This window comes from Pristis pectinata, chromosome 24 (assembly GCF_009764475.1).
Source record: "Pristis pectinata isolate sPriPec2 chromosome 24, sPriPec2.1.pri, whole genome shotgun sequence".
In the NCBI taxonomy this organism is placed as follows: Eukaryota; Metazoa; Chordata; class Chondrichthyes; order Rhinopristiformes; family Pristidae; genus Pristis; species Pristis pectinata.
The window spans coordinates 15,786,017-15,811,583 of NC_067428.1; the positions used below are offsets into that span (position 1 = coordinate 15,786,017).

The 25,567-nt window shown below is 43.9% G+C and overlaps 1 protein-coding gene across 2 annotated transcripts in view; it reads right to left on the reverse strand.

The window, feature by feature from the left end:
• The window catches only part of LOC127582419 (cAMP-specific 3',5'-cyclic phosphodiesterase 4C-like), a 199,690-nt gene that overhangs the window by 168,412 nt on the left and 5,711 nt on the right, over nt 1-25,567 (reverse strand). For both annotated transcript variants that reach the window (XM_052037639.1, XM_052037638.1), the window contains exon 2: nt 11,338-11,429. In XM_052037639.1, the coding sequence (XP_051893599.1) occupies nt 11,338-11,379 (42 nt within the window). In that variant the 5' untranslated portion in view covers nt 11,380-11,429. The remainder of the gene's footprint in view (nt 1-11,337; nt 11,430-25,567) is intronic.

A 25,567-nucleotide genomic window follows, 5' to 3' on the forward strand; every position in this document is an offset into this window, starting at 1 on the left:
CACGTCCCATTGAAGCATCCTCCTTCTCACTCACGATCCCACCTAGTTCCTATCCAAGCTTGGAAATGCGACATTTGGTCTCTTTAGCCAAATCATTGATGTAGGTTGTGAGTAGCCTGGGGCCCCAGTACCCTGATGACCTGGCAAAGATCCATTTATTCCCATTCCGTGCTTTCTGTCTGACAACGAATTCTCAATCCATGTTAGTATTTTACCCCATAACTCGAACTTTGTTGACGAACATCCCACATGGGACCTATTGAAACTCTTCCAAGAATCCAAAATGCACCACATCCACGGGTAATTTAGTCAAAAATGATTTTCCTTTTATATACCCATGCTGACTCTGGTCAATCCTATTATTCTTTTCCAGATATGCTGTTATTATGTCCTTCATTATAAAGTCCAGCATTTTCCTTCCCATTAACATTAGGCTACAGGTTGGTAGTTCTGTTTTTCCTTCCTTTCTTAAATAGTGGGATAATATTTACTTCCCTTCAATTTACAGAAACAATCTGTAACCACCTCTTTCAAAACTCTGGGATGTAGATCATCGAGTTCTTCGGATTTAACAGCTTTCAGTATCATCTCTAGTGTCCTTTTTTAACTCATACTTATTTCCTCTAGTTCATCATTCTCGCCAGATGCTTGATTCTCTGGTGTCTCAGACAGGTCACTTGCGTCTTTTTTCATGAGAACAAACACACCGTAGCTGTTTAGTTCCTCTGCCACTTCCATATTACCCTGTATAAACTGGCCCACTTCCATCTTTCAGGGACACGCATCTACGTTCACAAGTCTTCTCGTCATTCTCCTGCCCATCAGTCCATTTCCCCAACCAGGTTTCTCCTGCCCTACTGTGCATTTGCACCTTTTTCCAGCTCCTCTCCCATCTCCCTTCTCTAAGCTCATCCTGTGCAGGAAAACCATCTATTGATATTTTTACCACAATCTCTGAGCTTCTGTCACTGCAAACCGAGCCCACGTTTCGGCAGTTAGTGCTGAACTCTGCTGAATCAGCTCAGGTAAAAATAAAACAAATTACCGGTGAGTATTGAAAGGGTTAAACTTCTCGTTGCAATAATGTGTTGCAGTGACGCTATCCTGCTGGTTGAGGTTATAGGGCACCATTGAGTGGGCGGCACAGAATGAGTGAAAAAGCTAATTAACAGACAAATCAATGGCCATGTGTCATGATATGGAGCATAAACACTTTCAACAGTGCTAGGCATGACAGGCGGCTGAGGAAACTCATTAACGCACTGGCTAGTCAAACCAACACATGCAAACCGCAGCATTCTGGAAGCGACTGCCTGTGGCTGAATGGCCTCCACAGCTTATAGGGGCTGCAGGTCTTATCCAGCCTCAAGGGGATAGACACTGAGAATTCAAAGCAACCAAACTTCAAGCAATTTCAAGTGGGCAGGTGGACCATGCTAACAGACAAATTGGTGATTCATGTAGTGGGGAAGGTGCAGGGACGTATTTTGGAGTGTAGCAGTGAATAGGGTGCAGTGAGCGGCCCTGGAAGGTTGTTTTCAGCAGGCTGGCCAGGAGTGGTGGTGGTGGTGATGTTTAAGCTTCAGTCCTCCTGCTCCAAACATCAGTCTCCCTGGAAATGTCAGATAATGTGGCCATTCAGCCCCTCAATCCTGTCCATGTGGTCTATCAAACTACGTCCGCTCTGCATTTCAGATTATTGGGACTCAACACTTTCCTGCCATGACAAATGTTGAAATGGAATCATCTCACTGAATAAGAGACCATTTAGTTTCTTGAACCTGTGATGCCATTCATTTAGTTGATCCAATCTGTGCAACTTTATTTGCTAACCTATTCTTTGGTTATAATAATGATGATTGACAAACGTTGAAAGCTGGTTACAGCAAGTATGGGCATATTAGGTGATCAATGTCAGAACAGTGGGGGCAGGGTAGCGGGAAACGATGTCTGAGATGAAGCCAATGATCATCCAATTGGAAATTACAGTCCTAGGCTACAATCAAGGAGAACAAGGAGGTCAATGTTCAGATGTAGATACTGCAAGTCCAGGCAGAGAACACCAGAGGGCAGAGGGGATAGTCAGGTAATGTTCAGAGAGACAGAGCAGGAAGAAAGGATCTGGCCATGGTGGGAGGTACAATGGAGAAGCAATGTCATGGTCATGGCTTCCAGCTAAATGACCATGCTCAATCTACACTTTCTCCTTCATTCATTTCCCTTTCTCCAGTCCTTCCTCTCTCCTTGAGTTGTTCTCTTTCTCTCTCTTCATGCCTCTTACCTCCTCCTCTCTCAACCCTTCCAGGACAATCAAAAAGGAGACAGAGAGGGACAGAGAGGGGGGTGCGGGAGTGCGTGAGACAGAGAAAGGAGTGAGAAAGAGAAAGCAAGAAGGAAAATCTGATGAATGAAAGGAGAGAAATAGACAAACCATTATAACTGCCACTCACATTATCTCAGACAGTGGCTTCTTGTAATGATTTTGCTGTTGCCAATAACATGTCCTCTCAAGCAATCCATTGTTTCTTGGATTACATTATCATATCTTTAATACTGTCATCTCTCCTGTCAGCAACCCCTCCCACATTACCCAAATCTGTAAAATTTCTAACTTTCTTTCAGTTCTGATGGAAGTCCATTGACCCGAAAAGTTTCTTTCTCCAGGCCCTGCCTCACCCACATGATGAAGGGTCTCGACCCAAAATGTCGACTGTTTATTTCTCTCCATAGATGCTGCCTGACCTGCTGGTTTTCTCCAGCACTTGTTGTGTGTGTCACTGCCGGTTTCCTGTTTTTTTTTGTATTATATGGGTTGAGTTGCAGATTCCGTACCACGTGGCCCAATAGGCTTGAGGGATGAATGAACTGTTTCTGTGTTTCTATGTCAATGACCTGAAACAATGATTCCTGGTATTTTTGATTGAAAGCAAAACTTGTAAAATAGCAACTAGCAACACTTCCCCCTCCCTCCCCTTCCCCACACCACCACCACCACCACCACCAACAACCATTAATGCCTGGTGACAACATGAGCCACTCCTTTTAAGGAACCAAGACTAACCTGGAAATTCCCAGTGACCATGATCAAATGCAGAGCTAAGGCAGCTATCATTCTGAGTATATTTTTTGATCACTTTCATGTGAACCAACTAAATTGCCTCAATATTATTAAAGCTTCTCAGACAATCCTGCAACCAGGTAACATTCCCCCAACCAAGTGGGTCATTCACATCAGGTTGGGAACTACTGATCTAGAAGCAATCCCTTCCTGTGGTGCACTTGACTCCCAGTCTTCCCTTCACGCAGTGCCCACACAGGCAGCCGCATTGGCTGTAAGGATTCTCAGCTGTGTCAAACTAAATTCAAGACCCTATTCCCAGCACACACACATCCAGAATGAAATTCCCAATGCCAGTACCAAGGGTGTGTGGTACTGCTGGAGGGGACATCTTTCTGTTCAATCAAGGTTTTGCCACTGTCTGTCCTTCTTCGAATCTCAGCTTAGTGCAAAGGGAGCTTTGAAGATCAAAGCTAACTTTGGTCAAGTATCAAGGGATTACTGAATGGATTCCCCCTAGAATGTTGAGATCAAACTCAACAGAGACAGTGAAGAACATGTATCTTACTGTTGGTTTGTGTGTCCTGTTACCACACTGGCATTACTCATTCCAATAAATTTCCCAAACAGTTTGATGCATATCTGGAATTCCTCCCCAAAATGAGTCATTGGCATTGGGGGTCAATGGGAGATGGATATGATTGGATCTTTGTTGGGAAAGGGTTTCACAGGATCAGGGAGTAACGGTCAGTTAATGACATGCACATGATGTGACTGAATGAAGGTACAGACTCAATGGACTGAATGGTCTCCTCCTAGTGACTGCTAATGTGGGAAACATGAGGTTTTGATTGATGAAAGGACAAAAATAGAACAAAGCTTTCCTATGTGAGACTCCAAGGGATCGTGTCCTAGTTACAAACCCCTGAACAGAGTTTGGTCTCAAGGGTACAAATATCAGAAGCCCATTCAGGAATTAGAGAGGAACGTTGAAGGAATTAGATGAAAGACGTTGAAAACAGGTAAAAGAAACAGAAGCTTGGGATATCTGGAAAAGCAAAAGAGAGGTAAAATGGGGAGTTGGACAAAATCCATCTTAGAACATACAGTATAACACAGAACAGTACGGCATAGGAATAGGCCCTTCAGTCTATGATGTCTGCTGACCATGATGCCAATTTAACCCGTACATCTGCCTGCACATGGTCTATATCTCCATTCCCTGCCTGTTCATGTGTCTGTCTAAATGCCTCTTAAACATTGCTATTGTATGTCCTTCCATCACTACCCTCAGCAGTGCGTTCCAGGCACCTAACACCCTCCGTGTGTAAAAAAAATCCTTGCAAATCTCCTTTATGCTTTCACCTTAAAGCTATGCCCTCTAGTATTTGACATTTCCATCCTGGGAAAAAGATTCTGACTACCCTATCTATGCTTCTCATTATTTTATATACTTCTATCAGGTCACTCGTCAGCCTCCAACACTAAAGAGGAAACAATCCAAGTTTATTCAATCTCTCCTTATAGGTAATACTCTCTAATCCAGACAACATCCTCGTAAACATCTTCTGCACTCTCTCCCCATAATGTGGTGACCAAAACTGCACACAATACTCCAAGTATGGCCTTACCAAAAAGTTTTATATAGCTGCAATATGACTTCCCAACTTTTATACTCAACACCGCAACTGATGAGGGCAAGTATGCCATAAGCCTTCTTTACAACTCTACCTATTTGTGTTGCCACTTTTATGGACTTGCACCTCAAGATCCCCCTGTACCTCAATACTCCTAAGTTATCACAAAAAAAATCTTGTTTACTGATGTCCTTCAGAGGAGGAGTTCTGCTGTTCTTACCTGGTCCAGCCTATGGATGATTCCAAACCATGCGACATTTATTTCCCCCTTCAAGTAGGGAATGGGCATAAATGCTGACATTGCCAGCAATCTCTACATCCCATGAACAGATAAAAAGAAACCCATCTGGAACTCCCCGGATTCTGGGCGGCTTCTTTGGAGACAGGTGGGTGAAATGGCACTGCACAAACACAACCTCAGCGAAATATCTAAACTCGGATCGAAACACTGAACTGAGGTGGCTCAGGAAGAGATCACCAGACAGACAAGCACAGTGGGTTGTATTTAAAGGATTAAATGTCTTTTAATTGAGTGCTACTGATGGGGGGGGGGGGGGAGGGGAGAGAAGAACAACATGAATCCAAACGCTCAGCAAACTGTGGGAGGAATTAATCCTCAAACTGACTGCAGAGCAGATTAACTCTGCAGCACTTGGTTACCAGGTGATGTTTAATGTAGTGACAGCAGTAAGGCGAAAATGGCAAGATTGCTCGATGCAATTAGCCTGAGAAGATTCGGTTGTGGGCCCCTGCAGAGGTCAGACTTGTGAGATTTTAGCAGCTGTTTTCATCAGCAGTTGGCAGCGAGATTGAGGCCTCTGCAGATGAACTGCCTGAAGCAGCAGCAAATCTCACTGAGTGGCAAAGCTTGTAATTTGGGTTGCAGTCAACCAACAGAGAGGGATACAAGACTTGATTGGGACCGCACTTAGCAGAGGAGCAGCATTACATCCAGGCAGACAGCACAGAGAGGGAGAAAGCACAAGAAAGTCATTGAAATAGGAACAAGGGCAGAGTTGGGGTTCAAATGCAATTCTAGTAACTAAAAGGAGAGGTAATTAGCTTTTGTATAGTGCCTTTCATAACCTCAGGAAGTCCCAAAGTGTTTTACAGAAAATCAGGAACTTTTTGAAATATAATTACTGTTCTGATGCAGGAATCTCAGCCCAGGTACACAATACAAACAATAATGAAACAAGTAACCTGATCATTAGACCTACCAACATTGATTGAGGGATAAATGCAGGCCCAAGGCATCCTGCTCAACTCCTCTGCTCATCTTTAAGATGAAATAGGATCCATCTGGATATAATCTTAACTCTCTACCTCATCTCCACTCTTAGGCAGATCATATAACCTCTATTTCTGGAACTCAGCAAAACCGAGAAAGGTGAAAAGAGGGGTAGGTAACATTCTCAATTGACCAGGAATTTAACTGAATTACCCATATTATAAAAAAACAAGGGCAGGTCAGAGGCCAGATATCTGGTGCTGAACAATTCACATCTTGATACACTTTCCACCATTTGCAAAGCACAAGTCAGCAGTAATGATGGAATATCTTTCATTTGCCTGGATGAGTGCGGGCCAACAACATTCAAGAGTCTGTGAACCATACAGGATCAAGCAACCCACTTGACTGGTACACCATTCACCACCCTACACATTCCTTCTCTCCACTCTGACACACTGGGGCTATAGTGTGCAACATCTTCAAAATGTACTACAGCTACTCATCCAGAGTATTCCAAATGTGCATCCCAAATCCAAGAAGAGCTGCAGCACATGGCTAACTCTTCGAGCTACACGTCATCTTGACTTGGAAATGTATCTCAATTCCTTCATTGTTGCTGGATTTAAATTCTGGAGTTTTCTCCATAGCAGCACTGTAGAACAACTTTCACCACCCAAACCCAGTGGTTCAGGAAGGTTCACACTCCATTTCTCAGAGGCTGTTAGTGTTCAACAACAAATGCCCAGCAATGCCCACGTTCTATGGGACAATTAAAGTAAATCTGATGATTAGTAACTGGCAATAGAAAAGGTGAAAGATAAAACCTCACACCAGTAAGGGAATTGTCTCTGACAAGAGACTCACAACTGTTCTCCCACAGCTGAGAAAGCCACCTATCACCTTCTCACGAATGCAACAATGTACAGAGAGCTTAACTCCTGCCTGAGTGTTTGATGGGACACTGTGGATGGAGTTTTCCTCTGTACCCAATGCTGATACTGCTTGCTAGGGTGGAAGAACGTTCAGTCCCTTATTCTAACCTTGACGTAAAGGATACAAGTATTAAAAAAAACTGAATGTCTGTAAATCCAGCTGGCACAAGACAAAAGCATCATTGAATTTAAGTCAATGCAATCTAGATCCAGACTTAAACCAAAAATTATTAGCTTACCAACAGGCACTGTTTGAATTTAGTTTTCAACAAATTCTGCTAAAAGAGTCTCATTTAAAGGTCATGACAACAAAGCCTCCTTAATCTGCCAATCAATCGCCTAAAGCAAATTTGAACAGTGCAAATCTAAATCAAAGGCATATTTAACATAAAACTGATTTGATTTTTGGGCAGATTATCATCTTCAGATCAGGAGCAGGGCAGCCAAATGGCCCTCAAACCTGTTCTACCATTCAGTAATGTCATTACCAATCTGATCTTGGCCTCAACCCCATTTGCTTGTTTCCCACTAATTTGGGTTCCCTACAGCTCAGACTTCTGTCCATCTCAATGCTGAAATTATTCAATGACACAGTTCTGGTATTAGAAAGCTTCAAAGACTTACAAGCCTCAGAGAAGAAATTCCTCCTCAACTTTGTCTTAAATGGACACCCCCTTATTCTGAAACTATGTCCCCCAGTTCTAGACTTTCCCCAAGGGGGTGAAAACATCCTCTCAGCATCTACCTGTCAGAATCTTATATGTTTCAATAAAATCACCTCACCGTTCATTCTGGGAAATCTCAGTGAGTAGAGGTCCAGCTGTTCAACCCTTCCTCAAAAAGCAACCCTTACATCCGGCAATCAACCCAGTGAAATTTCTCTGGACTGTCCCAAATGCAAGTATATCCCTCCTTAAAAAAGGATCCCAAAAGTGCATGTTGCATTTTGGTTCAGTCTCAAAGTCTTGTACAGTTGCAACAAGATTTTGCTACTTTTCTATGCCATCCCTCTTGTAATAAAGACCAACATTGCGTTTGCTTTCCTAATGACTTGCTGCACCTGGATGTTAACTTTCAGTGGTCTACGTATGGGGAAGTGATCCTTCAGTTTTTTCTGTCTTGGTCAGGCTCCCATCTGGAGTCAGTTCAGGAATCACCTCAGAATAGATACACTCTTCGTGCTGACCTACACTGGCTCCTGGTCTGGCAATGAGTCTATTTCCCTTTCAAAATCCCTCCAAACCTTCTCCCCTCCCTTATCCAGCCCTATGACACACTCAGACCTTAGCAGCCTTCCCAGCACTAGTCTCTTGCCCATTCACTATTTTAATTGCTCCACCACAGGTAGTCACATCTTCGGCTGCCTGAGCCCTGAGTTCTAGAATTCTCCTCCTTTAAAATATGAACAGAAATGCCTCAATGACCAAAGTATTGGTCATCTCTCTTAATACCTTCTTGTGTTTCAATTTTTGTTTTGCATAACATCATGAATACCTGGTGTTTTACTATATTAAAGATGCTTTACAAATTGTTGACGTTATTGCTGGCTGTGGATAGAGTGCAGGTCAGATTCACTAGATTAATGCTGGAGTTTAAAGGAGTAAATCTGGACAGTAAAGACACCTACGTTAGACTATTGTTTATTGATACAGCTCCACCTTCAGTACTACAATTCCAAGCAAACTCATCACCAAACTCCGAGACCCGGGACTCAACAACTCCCCCTGCAACTGGATCCTTGACTTTCTGACCAACAGACCGCAATCAGTGAGGATAGGCAGCAACACCTCCAGCACAATTATTCTTAACACTGGTGCCCCATACGGCTGCGTCCTCAGCCTTCTACTCCCTTTATACTCCCTTTAATAAACTCAGAGCAGGAAGTGAGCACGAGTCTCTCGGTGTTTGAGGTTCACAGTGGCCTTATTCATTCAGATTAACTGCTCTAATGAAACAAATTGGTCTGACAAAATAACTTCAGTTTTCCACAACAATGGCAGAGTGAATGAGGGCTAATTCTGCCATCTACAGACCATACGAAGCATCTGTTAACCCAGACACGTTTCATTTTCCATAGTTATCTATTCCACCAAGGAAGTTAAGAAAGGCTGGGGTCTGTTACCAGAATCTGTAAATCCAGAAAGGGGTAGTTGGGGCAAGGTTTGGGAGTGGTTGGATTAGGGTGACTTGATGGGTCAGGTACAGATTGGAAGGCGGCTCTTTGATAACTATGGTTTCTCCCGTAATCATTGGGAACTTGGTTGCAGAGCGCAGTATCCCAATGTGAACATTGAGATTTGAGTGGCCTTCAATAAACAGGGCCTCTCATTGCCACAGTTCATTTATTATTCATTTTCTGTGAATCTGAGTGTCACTGCTGAGGCATTTATTACCCATTAAATGCCCTTGAAGTGAGTAGCTTTCTACGCCATTTCAAAGGGCATTAATGAGCCCACCACATTTCCTCCCCTGAAGGAATGAACCAGATGGCTTTTCTCAACAATCCAATTATTTTGTGATCATTACTCGTGACAAGTTTGTTTTCTTTTTCCAGGTTATCAATCAAATTGAAATCCACAGCTGCCGAGGTGGAATCTCTGGATTGTTAGTCAAGGCTTCGAGATTTTTCATCCAGAAGCTAGTCCTGGTTTGTGAGCTGCTGCAACACCACTAGCTCAAAGTTCCTCAGTCACCAATAGAGCACTGGAAGTGGCCATTCAGCCATTCTGTTCGTCTTTTTCCCTCCAAGGAAGTAACCCCTATTTTTCTTCCATTATTTCCATATTTCAGTATGAAATAGAAGGAGTCCATTTCACTGACTCCATGCTGGCTCACAGAGAAATCCTATTCTCTACTAATTTCCCCTCGGACCTATACTCCCCACAATCCCATCAACTCCTCCGACTTTATCACTTCCCTACATACCAGGAGCAATTTACAAAGGCCAATTAACCAAACAACCACATACCTTTGGGGTGTGGGAGGAAACCAGAATACCTGGAGGAACTCCACACAGACAGGTAGCGGTTAATGTAACGTTATTACAGCGTCAGCAACCTGGGTTCAATTCCAGCCACTGTCTGTAAGGGGTTTGTACATTCTCGCAGTGTGTCTGCATGGGTTTCCTCCGGATGCTCCGGTTTCCTCCCACATTCCAAAGACGTACGGGTTAGGAAGTTGCGGGCATGCTACATTGGCGCCGGAAGTGTGGCGACACTTGCGGACTGCCCCCAGAACACTATGCAAAAGATGCATTTCACTGTGTGTTTCAATGTACGCGTGATTAATAAAGAAATCTTATCTTATTTGTCAGGATTGAACCCGGATCACTGGAGTTCTGAGGCAGCAGCTCTGCTAGGCATGCCTTAAAGTCTATCCATGCCCCTGAAATCTCTGTCAGGATCAATGCAATTAACATAAAAGGCAACTTGTTGAGGGAAAGTGAATCTATCGTGTATCTTGAAGCAGAGAAAAGCAGCAAGTCAGGTGGTTATTGGGGATCTGTAGACAGGGGAAGTCAGTTTGATTTCCTGTGATGATGTAACTCAGAAAGTCCATATTCCTGATTCTGTTTCCCCATGGGCTACCAACTCACTTTCACCAGTAGTTTGAGATCTAAAATTGGGAAGAGCTGGCTCCACTCAGCACCCTAAATCTCCCCCAACTCACACTAAATTCTATTTAGCCATCACAGCCACATCCTGTAGTAAAAAAATGTTCAACCTCATTTCCAGATCTCTCCAAGGTCTTGCCTCTCCCAATCTGGGTAATCTCCTCCTGCTCTCTGAGCTCCCTTAATAAAGGCCTCTTGTTCATCCCCACATTTAATTGCTCGGCCATTGGCAAGCATAGGCTTCAGCTGTCTGAGCCCCAACCTCTGCAGTTCCCCCCCAAATCCTCCCTGCTTCTCTTCTTTTTTGCTCCTTAAAACCCTTAGAATTTGGTCATCATGTGGCTCAGTGACAAATTCTGGAAATGTTCATGTGAAGCACCTCAGAGGTTGTTCGTGCTGTAGAAATGCAAGTCATTATTTCTGCAGGAAATGAACAAGGATTGGTGAGGACAGATCCAATAGGGGTAGCAGGATTTGGTAAAAGGCAATTGTAGCTTGGACACCTTGTAATTGGTGCTGGGGGGTGTCAGCAAGGAACAGGCTGAAATCTGAAAGGTCACTGATTCCAACGCTCAACTGAGGTCATGGTGGGAACGAGGTGACATGCTCAGTGATGAGGAGAAGGCTGTTCATTTAAGGTTAATCTGAATTTTCTCCTCAAACTATCAGAGGACAGGTGAACTGGTGTTCAAGCTTTCTACTGCAATGGCTGAGGAAGAGTGGGGTATATCAGATCAAAGGGTCAGAGCATGAAATGCTGGTCAAATAGAAGCTTGGCTACTTCCACTGTTTTAGCTCTTCCTGAAGTTCTTCAACAAGCATCCATCATCAATTGGACAACCTTGGTTTAAGCTCGCCCTTACCTCCAGGCTGCCTACACAGAGTGAGCTCCAGCTTTTCTTCATTGTGGAGATTCCTGGTTTCACCGTCCTCTTCTGAATGAACTGGATAGTGCCTGGCAAGAGGAAAGACAATGCTTTTACACTTCTTTTGAATACCATACCTGAGCTTTATCCCATGAGGCACCTTCTCAATGCTTTTGTTAAACATCCTTTCATTTTCTGTGAGCAAAATTCCTATTGGATGTATCATTATCAATTGATGGGTAACAATTACACAATGTCAACATTGCTAACAAGGCTGGCACTCATTGTCCATCCCCTTTAAGCCTTGAGAACGACACAAACCTGATTTGTGAAATGTTACAGAAGGCAGCGAGACTGGAGTCATATTTGGGCCCAAAATGAGTAATGACTGTAAATTGCCATTCCTAAAGAATACTTGTGAACCAGAATAGTCTTTACAAGTATTCCACTTCTGGAAGACTCCAAAACTAGGAGCTGAAAATATCAGACAAATCCAATGCAGAATTCCAGTAAAATCTTTGCAGAAGGGGGAAGTGAGAATGTGAAACTCAGCCACAAACAACGGTCAAGACGAGTAATTTGGAAGCTTTCTGAAGGAAACTAGGTGAGTTTGTGAGAGCAAAGGGGATTAAAAAGGATGCTTAGATTAGTTGGATCTGTATAATTAATGCTGACTTTTGATATCTTGCTCAACCCTCTTAAAAAGTCGAGAGAACTGCAGTGCAATACTTCTCCAACCACTATAACTCTTCCAACATAACAGCCCCAACTCGCAATCTTTTATCACAAATCCCTGGGTTATGAATGCCTGATTTACAGACACCCCTACATACAAACAAGCTCCCATAATATTAAATTCAAAAGTCCAACATACATACATGTTTGCTCCTACAAATGGCAAAACTAGTTCTCTCTCCCTCTCCACTTGTAGTACTTGTTCTTTTTGATGTTTCTTTCTTGTGTTTTTAATGCCGTTCATTACAATACCATGGGAGATATGGTTACCATATCGAGTGATTTTTGTGTATTTTCCAATTTATGGACAAAATTGACTTATGGACATCTGTAAAAACAGAACCTGTTCAGTCCCCAAGGACAGCCTGTATCAGGACGGAGGGGAGTACAGCGAGCCTCCAATATTATAATTCTTGTGAACAAGGAACAATTTCTACACATTGACTTTCCACTGTGGCATCAGCAAGGCTGAGCTCAGTGTAATGATAGTGTTTGGCAGTGCAACACCTTCATGCCTGCTCATAAAACAACAATAAGGGTAGGTCTTATGGCATGACAAGTGTGCCGGTTTATTCCTCAGTCTGCTTTCCAAAAGCAACCAGTCCCTTCTTTACAATAAATCACAAAATGCAGATGCACAGACAGGAGTAATGTGGATGCGAGGTGACTGACAGTGTTGGTGGGGGAGATTCATTCATATTCAGTCAGACATTGTGGGAGTGCCAAGGTTTCCTGTCCCCTCTCCTGAGTTAGCTCGGGGAGTTGGGAGAGGAGGGTACAATGGCGGACTGGTGGATGGAGGTGTGAAGGTGCCAGGGTGGGCAATCAAGAATGGACGACATTGTTTGGAGGCAGGCCAGATGTTTCAGTATGGATCCAGGAGGAAAAAAGGACTTGCATTTCTTTAGCACTTTTCACAACCTCAGGATATCCCAAAGCCCTCTACAGCCAACTAAGGACTTTTCGAAGTACATCCACTGTTAAATGAATGTAATGGAGGAAATGTGGCAATCAGGAATAATGACCAGAAGACTGAGGTATTGGTTTGGAATTAAATACTGCCTGTGAGGACTCCACCTACTCCTCTTGAAAATTATGTCTGTAGCATCTTTTACATCAATCGATGAGGCCAGAAGGGGCCTCAAGTTTAACACATCATCCAGCCTAGAAGAATGGAGTGAATCTCTGGAGCAGGAACTTGGAATCTGTGGTATGGCGAACATTAACCTGTCTGATGATTGCCTCCCGTGGCCCCTGTAAGGGTGACTGCTGCACACTCCGCAAAACTAACCAAGGCACCAGCTACTCACTGGCAACATGGTTTGCCTGAAGCAGAAACCCACCTTCCAAATCCCCACCATACACAGCACAAGCTACAGGGCCCAACACTCGAAGCAGCCAGGCATACTTGCCAACTTGGGGCTGCTCTAAACAACATGGTGGATGGGTGTATTCTCCAGCAGACTGATTCCACACACACACCACATTGGTCTGGTTTTCCACCAGAGAAAATGTGTGCTGCGCCAGACAAATTCCAGGCCAGAAATTTTGGGAGTACAGTAGTCTAGTGATCACATATCAAAAGCAAAATATGGTAGATGCTGAAAACACTCAGCAGGTCGGGAGGAATGTGCAGAGAGAGAGAGAGAGAGAGAGAGAGAGAGAGAGAGTTGAGGTTTCAGACTGATGAGCTTTCATAGGAGCTGAAAACAATTAGAATTGAAAAATGTTTTAAGTTGCAGAGAAGGGAAAGGAGTGGAGGGAACAAAATGGAATGTCTGAATTAAAAGGAAGACCATGAGAGACTGTATGGCATAAGTGGGGGGTTGATCACCACTGTGATGCCCTCTTTGCCACTATTGCTGCCTGGGACACTACACCCATGTGACCTGAATGATTGAAGGGTCTGGGCATGTCACGTAGGTTCTCTATCAAGGGGGATATCCCAAAAAGAATTGAGGAGGAGGAGCTTAAAGTGTAGCAGTTAGCGTAACGCTTTACAGCACCAGCGACCCAGGTTCAATTCCCGCCTCTGTCTGTAAGGAGTTTGTACGTTCTCCCCGTACCTGCATGGGTTTCCTCCGGGTGCTCCGGTTTCCTCCCACATTCCAAAGACGTACAGGTTAGGAAGTTGTGGGCACGCTATATTGGCGCCGGAAGCGTGGCAACACTTGCGGGCTGCCCCCCAGAACACTACGCAAAAAATGCATTTCACTGCGTGTTTCGATGTACATGTGACTAATAAAGATCTTATCTAAAAAAAAGATCTTATCTTATACTCCATTCCCAAAGCTGGTTTCCTACCTGAGTTTGGAGAAGAGAATAAAGATGCAAGAAGCTGAAGGGTCAGCTGATTTCAGTCCAGCTCTGATAGTGCGAGGATGATTCATTGTGTAGCCAACTCATTTAACTTCAGTCTTAGGGTGGGGCATCACTGGCAGAGTCAGCATTAATTACTCATTGTTAGGAGGTGATAGGGAGTCATCTGAGGAGGCTCTTCTGAAGCAGGTGAGAGCCAACCATTCCTGGTGTGGGACCGGAGTCACATAAAGGCCCAGAATGGGTGAGGCTAGCAATTCTATAAATGAGCCTGTTTGATTTTCTAATGGCAAGCTGACAACTTTACTCACTATTCTTATACTTTTATTCCCAACTTTTCTCAGTTAAATTCAAATTCTTAAACCAGCCTGGGTTAGTAGTCTTGTAACTTGATTATAACTCTAAATGTACCTGCATAAACTTGGACTATTATCCCTTGAACACTGCACAGTCTATCACTGGGGATGATGACCGGTGGTTTACCAGAATGGTCCCGATGATTAGGGGCTTTTATCCTACGGACAGAGTGGAGGAGTTGAGGTGATGTTTCCCTCTGAAGAGAGAAGAGTGCAGGGCATTTTAATCCAAGTGTTCAAATTCAGGAAGGCTTTAAATAAAGGGCAAAAACAGAAGCTGTTTCCTTGGCAGGAACATCAGTAACAAGAGGATAAAAAAATGTTGCACAGTGAGTTGTTGTGATCTGGGGCACACAGCCTGAAAGAGCAACGGAAGCAGATTCAACAGGAACTTTCAAAAGAGAACTGGGGAAATACTCAAAAGGGAGATAAAAGAAATGACAGGGTTATGGGCATAGAGCAGGGAAGGAGGATTATTAGAAAACTCTCATGAAGAGTCAGATCAGGCACCACGAGCTCAATGGCCTTCCTCAGTGCTGTGGTTCCATTTACGTAGAATATGTCACATGGCAAACACACTGTACTGTAACACGCCACCCAACAATGTTAAATAGTGATGGCTCAGTGACTCTTTGTTTCAATAAAGCTTTCACTGTTTTCCCCGTCCTTACATTCAGCATGTCACGAAGCAAAAGCTTGCTTTAGGGCAAAATTGATTTCCTTGTCTACGTTATCTTACAGATTGTGATAAGCTTGTTCATTCTAGATTAAACTGAAACAAACCATACAGAGAGAGGTCAATTAAAAGGCACAATCCATTCCCCTTCACAAACAAAGAACTCTTGAAACTGAATCGCTGGTGGAATGTCAGGAAAAGAGGCTGCCAGTGACTCAAGGTTTGAAGGACTGGGGATGAGTGGGGGAGAGGGACTAATGGGACAGTGCCTTTGGCGAGCAGGTGCAGCACAATGGACTGAATGGCATCTTTCTGTTAAGGTCGCACGACAAAGTAACAAGTCGATAATCTTTTTTATTAACATTGTTTGAGGAATAATTGCAAACCCAGGAGAATATTTATAAAATAACTGTGGGAAAAAATGGCTCTAGAGCATTGGCTTCTGATAACATTCCAATAGCTCTTTGGGGAACAGAACCAGTTAACCAGAGCCAGGTTGGCTTCTGTGCCATTCATCACAAATTTCCTCATTGGCTCCAAATGACAACAGACAAAGCATGCAGCACACATCCCAGCAATGGATGATATAAAGCAAACAGGCAGAGAGTCCTGGACCAAAAGTAGTCACCTCCACCCACTGCTTTCCCCAGTGGAGATCAGTTATGTGAGTGCAACCCCAAGGTGGAACCCAGGAAACGGTAGGTCTATACACCTTGCAGTTGGTCAGTGGGTGGAGCTCTTATTTTCAAGGCCTTGCTGGTAAGACAGCACTCAGCTGCACTATCAGAGGAGATGTATGGTGGTCCAATCCAGTAACTCAATATAACAATGTATTATTCCACATTTCTACATTTCCTTATACCATGAAATGAGGCCATTCACCCCATTGAGTCTATGCTGGTTTACAGAGCAATCCCATTCCCACTGTACTAGCCCCTTTAATTTATTCTCCCCACATTCCTATCAACTCCTCCAGATCCTATCCCCATCTACACTAGGGAGAATATACAGTGGCCAATTAACCTACCGATCCTTGGAACATGAGAGGAAGCTATAGCACCTCGACAAAGCCCACGTGGTCAGAGGGAGAAAATGCAAACTCCACACAGGTCACTGGAGCTCTAACGTAGCAGCTCCACAAGCCGAGCCATCACTATTTAACTTGTTGCTGGATGGCATGGTATTGTACAGTTCGTATTCATTCTCAAGATCTGGGCATCACTGGCAAGTCCAGCATTTATTGTCCATCCTTATTGACCATGAGAAGGAGGCGAAGAGCTGTCTGCTTGAACTGCTGCGGCCTTTCTGGTGCTGGTACTCCCGGTGATGAAGAAGGAACAACAATGCATTTCCAGCTCAGGATGGTGTGAAATTTGGAGGGGAAATAGTAGATGGCAGTATTCCCATGCACCTGCTGCCCTTATCCTTCTTAGTGGTACAAGTTGTGGGTTTGGGAGATGGTGTCAGTACAACCTACAGGATGCAGTTTACCTCCCACTACAGCGCAAATGGCACTGCAGCCATAGAGTGCCAGGTGGTGGACAGAATGAACATTTAGACCGGTGGATGAGGTACCAATCAAACTGCTCCACCCATGATGTTGAGCTTTCTGAGTATAATTGAAATCATCCAGGAAAATGGAGAGCACTCTGCTGCATTCCTGGCATGCCTTGTAGATGAAGATAATACTTTGAGGAGTCAGGAGGTGAGTCACTCACTGCAGGATGTCCACCCTCTGACCTGGTACTTATGTAGCTGGTCCAGTTGGGTTTCTGGTCAATGGTGATGCCCAGGATGTTGACAGTATGGGATTCAGTCAGTAACACCATTGAACATCAAGGGTAGGTTCTTAATCTCTCATTTTTGGAGCTAGTAATTAGCTGCCCCTTGATTGATAAATGTAATCACGAAGACGACGCACCAGCACCTCTACTTCGAGAAGCTGAAGATTCGGCACATCACCAAATACTCTTAACAAACTTCTACAGATGCACAGTAGAAAGTATCCTGACTGGTTGAATCATGGCCTGGTATGGTAATTCCAACACACAGGGACGCAAGAGACTGCAGAGAGTAGTGGACACAGCCCAGCCCATCATGGGCTCAGCATTTCCCACCATCGAAAGCATCTATATGAGATGCTGCCCCTCAAAAGGTGGTATCTATGATCAACGATCCCCACCATCTGGCCTATGCCCTCTTCTTACTGCTACCGTTGGGCAGGAGGTACAGAAGCCTGAAGTCCCACACCACCAAGTTCAAGAACAGCTACTTTCCAGCAACCATCAGGTTCTTAAACTGACCTGCACAACCCTAATCCTACTTCAGCAATGGAACACTAAGGACCACATCTTGCACCACATTGGGCTTGTTTCTAACTATGTTTTTGTACTAATGTCCTGTTTTGTATAGTCTCTTTTTTCACTGTCTTGTATAATTTATGTTCTGTGTGTTGTCTGAATCTACGTGCCTGTGATGCTGTTGCAAGTTTTTCCATTGTACCTGTACCTCACTGTACTTGTGCACAAGGCGATGAACTGGATGACTTGACTTGATTGTAAAAGATCTTTTAGCACTGTTGGAAGAGGAGATGGAGATTCTGCCAGGTCACTGATTCATCAATTAAGCATGAAATGAGGAAATAGTTTCTCACACAAGCCTGGTACTTCTCCTACCTTGCTGAATGTGGTGGAGGTAGTGGGGTAAAAGAAACTTCCAGGACAAGGAATGAAAGACGTTTATTAGGTTTCAAGCAACAGGGAGCAGAGGTGGGAGAGTGGAGTTCAGGTCGGCCACGATCTCATCATCTGGTGGGGCAGTGCAGATCCACGCACTCTCTTCACATGGACCCCAATACTTTGCAGGCAAGTAAAGGTTATTACACTGCTCAGAGAGGAAAGCTGTGAAAAGAAGTTGCACCTTTCACAACTTCAGTGTGACTGCAAAGAGATTTACAGCCAATGACAGACTTTTAAAGTGTGGTCACTGTTGGATCCTGTGGCAACTAATCTGTACACAGAATAATCCCACAAAGAGCACTGTATCAATGGCCCAATTGTGTGTGGGATAAATATTGGACAACATACTGAAGAAAACTCTTCTGCAAAATACTTTTAGGAATTCTTTTTACGTCCACCAGGGAGAGAATGGAGCTCATTTTAATGACTCATCTGGAAAGAAACTTCATCTCCAAGTGTGCAGCACTCCTTTAGCATTGCACCTGAAATATCAGCCTGGGATTATTGTTTTTGTTTTTATGTGAAGTGCCATCCAACGTCAATCAAAACCCAGGGGAGTCACTGTTAGAGGCCTCAGTGTCCAAGTTACAGCTGCTGGCCCACTGGGTTGCACTCTCACCTCTGGGTCAGAGGGCATAAATTCAAGACCCACTCCAAATATTTGACAAAATTCTCAGGCTCTTATTCCAGTCTCACACTGAGCATGTGCTGTTAAAGATGCCGTTCTTGAATAAATCAAAGTCACATCTGCCCTCTTAGGTGAGTGCAAAAGAACCCATAGCCACTCTTTCATAGCAAGTCCACTGTAATGTTTAGGGTGATACTTATCCATCACCCCTTGTGACTCAACGAACTTAATGGTTTATTGCTTTGCTGCCAAATTACTCTCTTTTTCCCCAGTCATTACACAGAAGTTGCACATAATGCAAGTTCTTGATTCTCATGCAGTTGGTCTGGTTACCTGGTTCAATGATTCAATGGCAGCTGACTCATAGCCTCCAGGAATTTGGGATTAGAAAACCGAGAGCAGCAGCCTCTCTTGATTCCAGAAAGACAGACAGTAAGAGCATTTTCAAAATGAACTCTGAATTGCTAGCTGCTTCTGGAACATACTGACACAGCACAGACACGTTCTTCCTGCAACTCAGAGAAATAGCTTTGAGATGATTCTAGTAAGTGTTTATCTCAGCACTGTCGGCCCCCTCTCTTGAAGGAATTGACTCCCCTATCAGAGATTTACAGATAGATTGACCATCTTCCTTCACTGTGGGTTACCACAAGATATCAGCAGATTAAAACAACTTATACTTCCAGCAACTTGACATCCACCCACATACGTAGATATTAGGATAAAAGGTCAAGGAGGATCTTAAATAAAAGAGAGGTAGAGATGTTTATGGAGGGAATTCCATAGTTTAGGGCTTTGACAGCTGAAGATATAGCTACCACTGGCAGAGGAATGGAAATTGGGAGAGGTTACAATTAGAGCAGAGATTTCAAAGGATTGTAGGTCTGAGCAGGTTAGAGAGATGGAGGGAGTTGATGTAAATTGTAGAGAATAAAAAAATGGATTGATGTAGAATTAGTGTAAAGGGGTGGTTGGTGGTCAGTATTGGCAGTGGTCTGAAGGGCCTGTTTCCATATTGGATCTCAATGATTCTATGAGATAAGGGAGGGGTGAGACTATGGAGGGATTTGAAAGCAAGGCTGAGAAGCATGGCAAGCACAAGGATAGTGAATAAATGGCCTTCCCAGTTAGTCCTTCCGCTGATTTGGGACCCTACTGCGTAAACGACACTGAAAGCAAATCATGACGACAAAAATGTTGAGAGATTCAATTTGATGAAATCAACGCAAAACAGTTTAAGGAAACACAACGCTTCATCTGTATGTTTAAGAGGCTTGCCACACAATCAAACAAGTCTTGGAAATTTGCATATTGGAATCAGCACAACTTTAATAAAAGAACTTTAGAGAATTCTAAAACCTGTCTGACCAGGAGGTTTTCAGAGCAGATTGGTTACTGAGAGCACAGGACAGGGTAATTCCCCATGGATTGGGCAGGGATTGCGATTCCAGGAAAACATTTCCTTCGCAAGACAGGATTATAATGCTTGTTTACATGCTTGATTAGCATGGTCAGTGACTGCCAATATTTCCCGTCAATAGAGTGTTTTTTTATCTGGATGCCTTTAAGAGGAAGCTAATCAGTACATGAGCAACATTGAAAAAGAGGCAATTCAGCCCCTTAAGTCTGTGTGCCATTCAACAACTGACCTGGAGCTTAACTCCATTTGCCCAACTTGGCTTCATATCCAAGCATCTACTGCTATTTTTGGGAGACAATCTCAGATCATTACCCTTCCCACCCTTTTAATTCCTTTCTGAACTTAACCCACCCACAAGCCCCACTCTCACCTGTCTAGTACTTCAGTTACTTCCTCTAAATTCACTTAGGTCAATCAGCCATCCTTCACAAGTCCATGCTGGCTTTCTCCAAAGGAGAAGAAAGATTAGACAGATAGTGCATATTTTAGAATATTAAAGACTGATTGAAAATAAGTTGAAGATGAAAGAATTGAAAGGGTGGATTGAGAGAAACTATTCTCTCAGCTAGGGGAGTCCAGAACAAGGAGACATGATTGTAAAACTAAACTCAGGCAGCAAAGGATGGAAAGAAATTAATGGGAAAATTGTACCATGTTAGGCACAAAGAATGTTGCCAGGATTATGCGTTCAAGTATCTGGAGATGGGATAAACCATGACCCTATGATTTGCAGATGACAGTCCTATCCTTCTCACAAAACAGCTTTTTTGGTTATGAACACCTTCATTTCATCACGTGGGTATTACTCTGTTGATCTCTTACAAATCTGAACTCGAAGATGCCACATATTATCAGCTGGATAATTCCTTGTTTGGTATTGGTTCTGTGTCTCCCTTGTTTGGCAGAGTGCCCATCCTGGCCACAGGCATCAGTTGCTGAGCTAAACCTCACTTTATGGCTGCTGACTGGAAGTGGACAATGACATATCAAGCATAGGAGTATCACTGGTCTGGTCCTCAAACACCATATGCATGCACACAAGAACATGAGCATGTGGGCAGACATAGGAACATACAATCCAAGACAAAGAAAAACATGCATACACCAAGCTGACAACACCCATAAACACCCACAGGAATCTGCATGTGCGCACACACACACACACACCCTATGCATTTTTTTCTAGACTGTCGTCATAAGCAAGAACCCATGCAGCTTCTTCCTCTTTCTCGTTCTAAGGTACTGAAACCTAAAGCTGCTCTTGTTCACCATTTGGTTGAGAGACTCTCTGAGGAACTTTCAGGGAAGGAAATGTAACAAAAATTTTATTTATTCAGCTCACTGGAGTCAGGAATGTTTGTGGTTAGGAACAAGACATTCAAGTTCAGTGTCAAACACAGAGCAGGGACAGCACAGGTTAGATATAGAGTTAATCTCCCTCTACACCCTCCATCAAATGCCCCAGGGCAGGAAGAGTGCAGGTTAAAGACAGAGTGAATTTCCCTCTCCACCATCCTGTCAAATGCTCCCAGGCCAGGGGCAACACAGGCTGGATGTAGAGTAATGTTCTATCTGCCCCTTCAAACTATCCCAGCCAAATCCCAAAACAGCAGCTCATGCTACAGCAGTGAGATGTTTTCTCATTCCCTGAACTTACTGTTCTGAAACCTCTGCACAGTTTCCAGTTTGGTTAGATTATGGGAGATTTTGCTTGCCCATTTTGTGTTTGGAGAGTTTGTCTATGGAGTGCAGACATTTGACCTGAAACACTGAATTTTGCACTGGCTGTCCAACAGTCAGACATTGTTACCAGTCCTTCCCTTTGGCACCCGCCATCCTGTCTCATGTCTTAATTGTTGTCAAGGAAGGGAAAGGCAGAAAGAAGAAAAGTTGCACAGAAAGGACCCCCTAGTGAAGTGGGGTGAATGAAACAACCAAGCCTTGGCGTACCTCTAGAGTGGCTGTGGGTTATGTAAACTTGTTTGTTGCTCTGACTGCAGAGCTTCGAATCAAAGCACAGAATAAAATTATGGGAAGATGATTTTCCAATGTTACTTGGGTGTAGAATTGCAACGATATCGCTGTTTCTCCCAAACCTCCTCCAGCTGTGCAGCCCGCCAAGATTTCTGCACTCCTCCAGTTCTTGCCTCTTACAGCCCCAAATGCAATTGCTGCACTGCTGGCAGCTGTGCACTCAGCTGCTGCAACCCCCATGTATAGCCAAGGCTGAGGTGGACTTGACCCTTAACCATAGGGAACTTATGGGTTACAGAGGACAGGCAGGAAAACAGAGCCGAGATATGTCATAACCTTACTGAATGATGAAACAGGCTCAATGGACAAAATTACCTAATCCTGTTGCTTTTTCTCGTAAGCCTCTCTCGCTCTCTTTCTTTCTCCCATTTCTTATTCACAAAGCCTCTCTAATGCAACATTTTGAATAGACTTTTTGAAGCCTTCTAATATTTCATTTATCTTGGTCTACATTTCCATCCGTTTAGATGCCTGTGATTTTTTTGCTGCAATTGAAGGAATATGATAAATTCAAGTTCTTTTTGTAATTATGGCAATCCAAAAAGCCAGGCATGGTGTTTCAGTCTTTCTGGAACGGGCTCAAGTCACGATCTGCATTCTCTGGTTAATTTTCAAGGAGATGTGCAGGCTACATTAATTCTGCGGACTGTCTTGGACTCTACCCATGATTACAATGAATGATTAACCCAGTCATGGTCAAGAAGTCTCCTCTGAGGCTGATGACACCATTTGTGGAAGACTGTAAAGAGGGGAGGTTGGGGGGGTGGGGGGGGGGGGGCGGTGATTTTTGGACATCTTTGGCAAAATGGAAGCAATTGTTCAGTAAGAGATTGGCCGACTAAAATGGAATTTCAAAACAGGCAGAGATTCCACGTTCATCCCCTCTCTGACGAGGTTAGAGACTGGGATTGGCAGTGGTGGTACGGAGTGTTGTGTCCAATTGTAGTAATTTCTCCCTGAATAACTGGCCGTAGTGGAAACTATACAGTTTTCTTTAATCTGATCAGCTATCCCGATTCCTGGGGTGACACAATCTTCACTATCTATCCAGGGCAGTAAAGCTAGCATTACAATCCCACTGACAATGCAGCTCACATCTCAATCCACACCTTGTGTTCCAATACCCTTAGTTATCCATAACCTGTAAACCCACATGTCATTTATCAATTTTGCAATCACTCACATCCTGTTATTCCAGCTGCAGATAGCCCATTCCCATTTACTAACGCCTATAATTACATAATTTTCCTGTTTCCTGGATAATGGTTCAGCCTTAGATTGTCACTGTAGTCTGGGGCCAGGTTGCCATTCCTGTTCCATTAGTAGCTTCATTTTCAATCCAAAGGCAGGCAGTAACACAGGTATTACAAGAGGCCAAAACCTCTTACTACGACATCAAAAGTGAACTGTCCTGCACCCCTCTCACATACAGTCAGTCATCCAATCCATTCCTGAGTGAGGAATTGCCTTGAGGAAAGATTGAGATTACACCTACAATATCTGTGGTTGGAAACAATGAGAGGCAATCATATAATGGTTAGCGCACAAAAGGAGGCCATTCAGCCTGTCAAGTCTGTACCAGCTCAAGGTAAGAACAATCTAGTTAGACATATTCCCCCACCTCTCCTCATAGCCCTACAAATTCTTATCCAGGTCTCATTTGAATAATACAATTGAATCTGTCTGCACCTCGACCCCTGGCAGTGTATTCCAGTCATTAACCACTCATTGTATTATTGACTGGATTTTTCTTCATGTCACCCCTGGTTCTTTTGCCAATCACTTCATTCTGTACCCTTTGTTCTTGACTTCTCCACTAATGGGAAAGTTGCTCTCTATCTACACTGTATAAGCCCTTCATAATTTTTAAATACCTCTATCAAATCTCCTCACCACCTCCTGTTTTCTACAGAGAACAGCCTCAGTTTTTACAGTCTATTCACTTACCAAACTCCCTCATCTTTGGAACAAGATTCAGTAAATTCTGCACCCCAAGTGCAGTGCCCAGAACTGGACACCATACTCCGAGGCCTCACCATTGTTTTAATAACAGGGTAGATACCGTGACGAGATTTTCCTCTGCTGGGAGAGCCCAGATTGGAGGGCATATTCTCAGCATAAATGATCAGCTATGTAAGAATAATGACTGTTTCTAATCCATGTCAATGAACTCTTTCTCCTAGTCAAGGGAAAGAAACATGGCCAATGTTCTGGGAACGGTGGATTGTCCCAGACCATACGGATATTGTCCTGAATGGACCAGTCCATGCCTAAATAGCCGTGCCAGGGTGGATCATATGGGCCAGTATGATGCCTAGGCAGATGGACATAGCCTGGGTAAAGACCCTCAAGGAGAGAAACAGATGTCATTTCCTGATAAGGCAGAGATTCTCCCTCTCAGGCAGCAGGATGATAACGGTGCTGAGTCATGAGAAAGACAGCTCTCTAGTTGCCAGGCTTTTTCCCAGGACGCACAGTCGACCCAAGGATATCCATGGTCAGTCCATCCAGCCCCAGGGACGTACCTTCCAAGGTCATTGTTTACTTCCTCCCAGGTCAGGAGAACATCCAATTGATTGGCACCCTCAGTACTGACCTTAAGTTGGTCCTCCAACAAAAGTCTGCCCAATCCTCACTATATAGGTCCAGGGGGGAGCCAACCAAGCTATCAATTCCTTCCAGGTCCATGATGAAACAGATCCATTGTTGGTCAGTAGCTCCACAAGCTGCTTATGCAGCTTCCACTACTTTTCAGCAAGTAGAGCAAAGTTAAGGAACAAAGGTAAGAAGCTGGATCCAAGGCCTCAGTTACACCCCTGAGAACCCTACGAACTGCAGGACCCTCAGTGCACCCTTCTGTTTATATGTCTGCCCAGGAGTGGCAGTTTCAACCAGGTCACCTGAAAGTCCCAGGCCTTCTCCTCCTCCTGCTGCTCCACAGGTCAAGCTACAAAGCTTCAGCCAGGCTTTTCCAGCTGCCCTGGGCCAAGCATCAGGGATGGTGAGGAAGTTTATGGTAAAACACAGTGCAAAGTACAAAGCTTCTCTATTGAGTCATGCAGCTCTGCTCCCAAGCCTCTAGATGTTATATCACGTCATCCACTCACCAACAATCTTCCTGCACACAGCCACCACCTCATAGCTTATACAAGTGTTCTTCACCGACCTCAGAATAAAGCTCTTTTTCTCCACTTATCCATGAGCAAAAGTACGTGAAATACATGATTCTTCATTTTCTCTCTCTCTCCCATCACTGACAAAAGTAGGGTGCTTCCAACCCCATTCAACCTGTTCCTGCCCTGAGTGCTTTTGACAGGACAA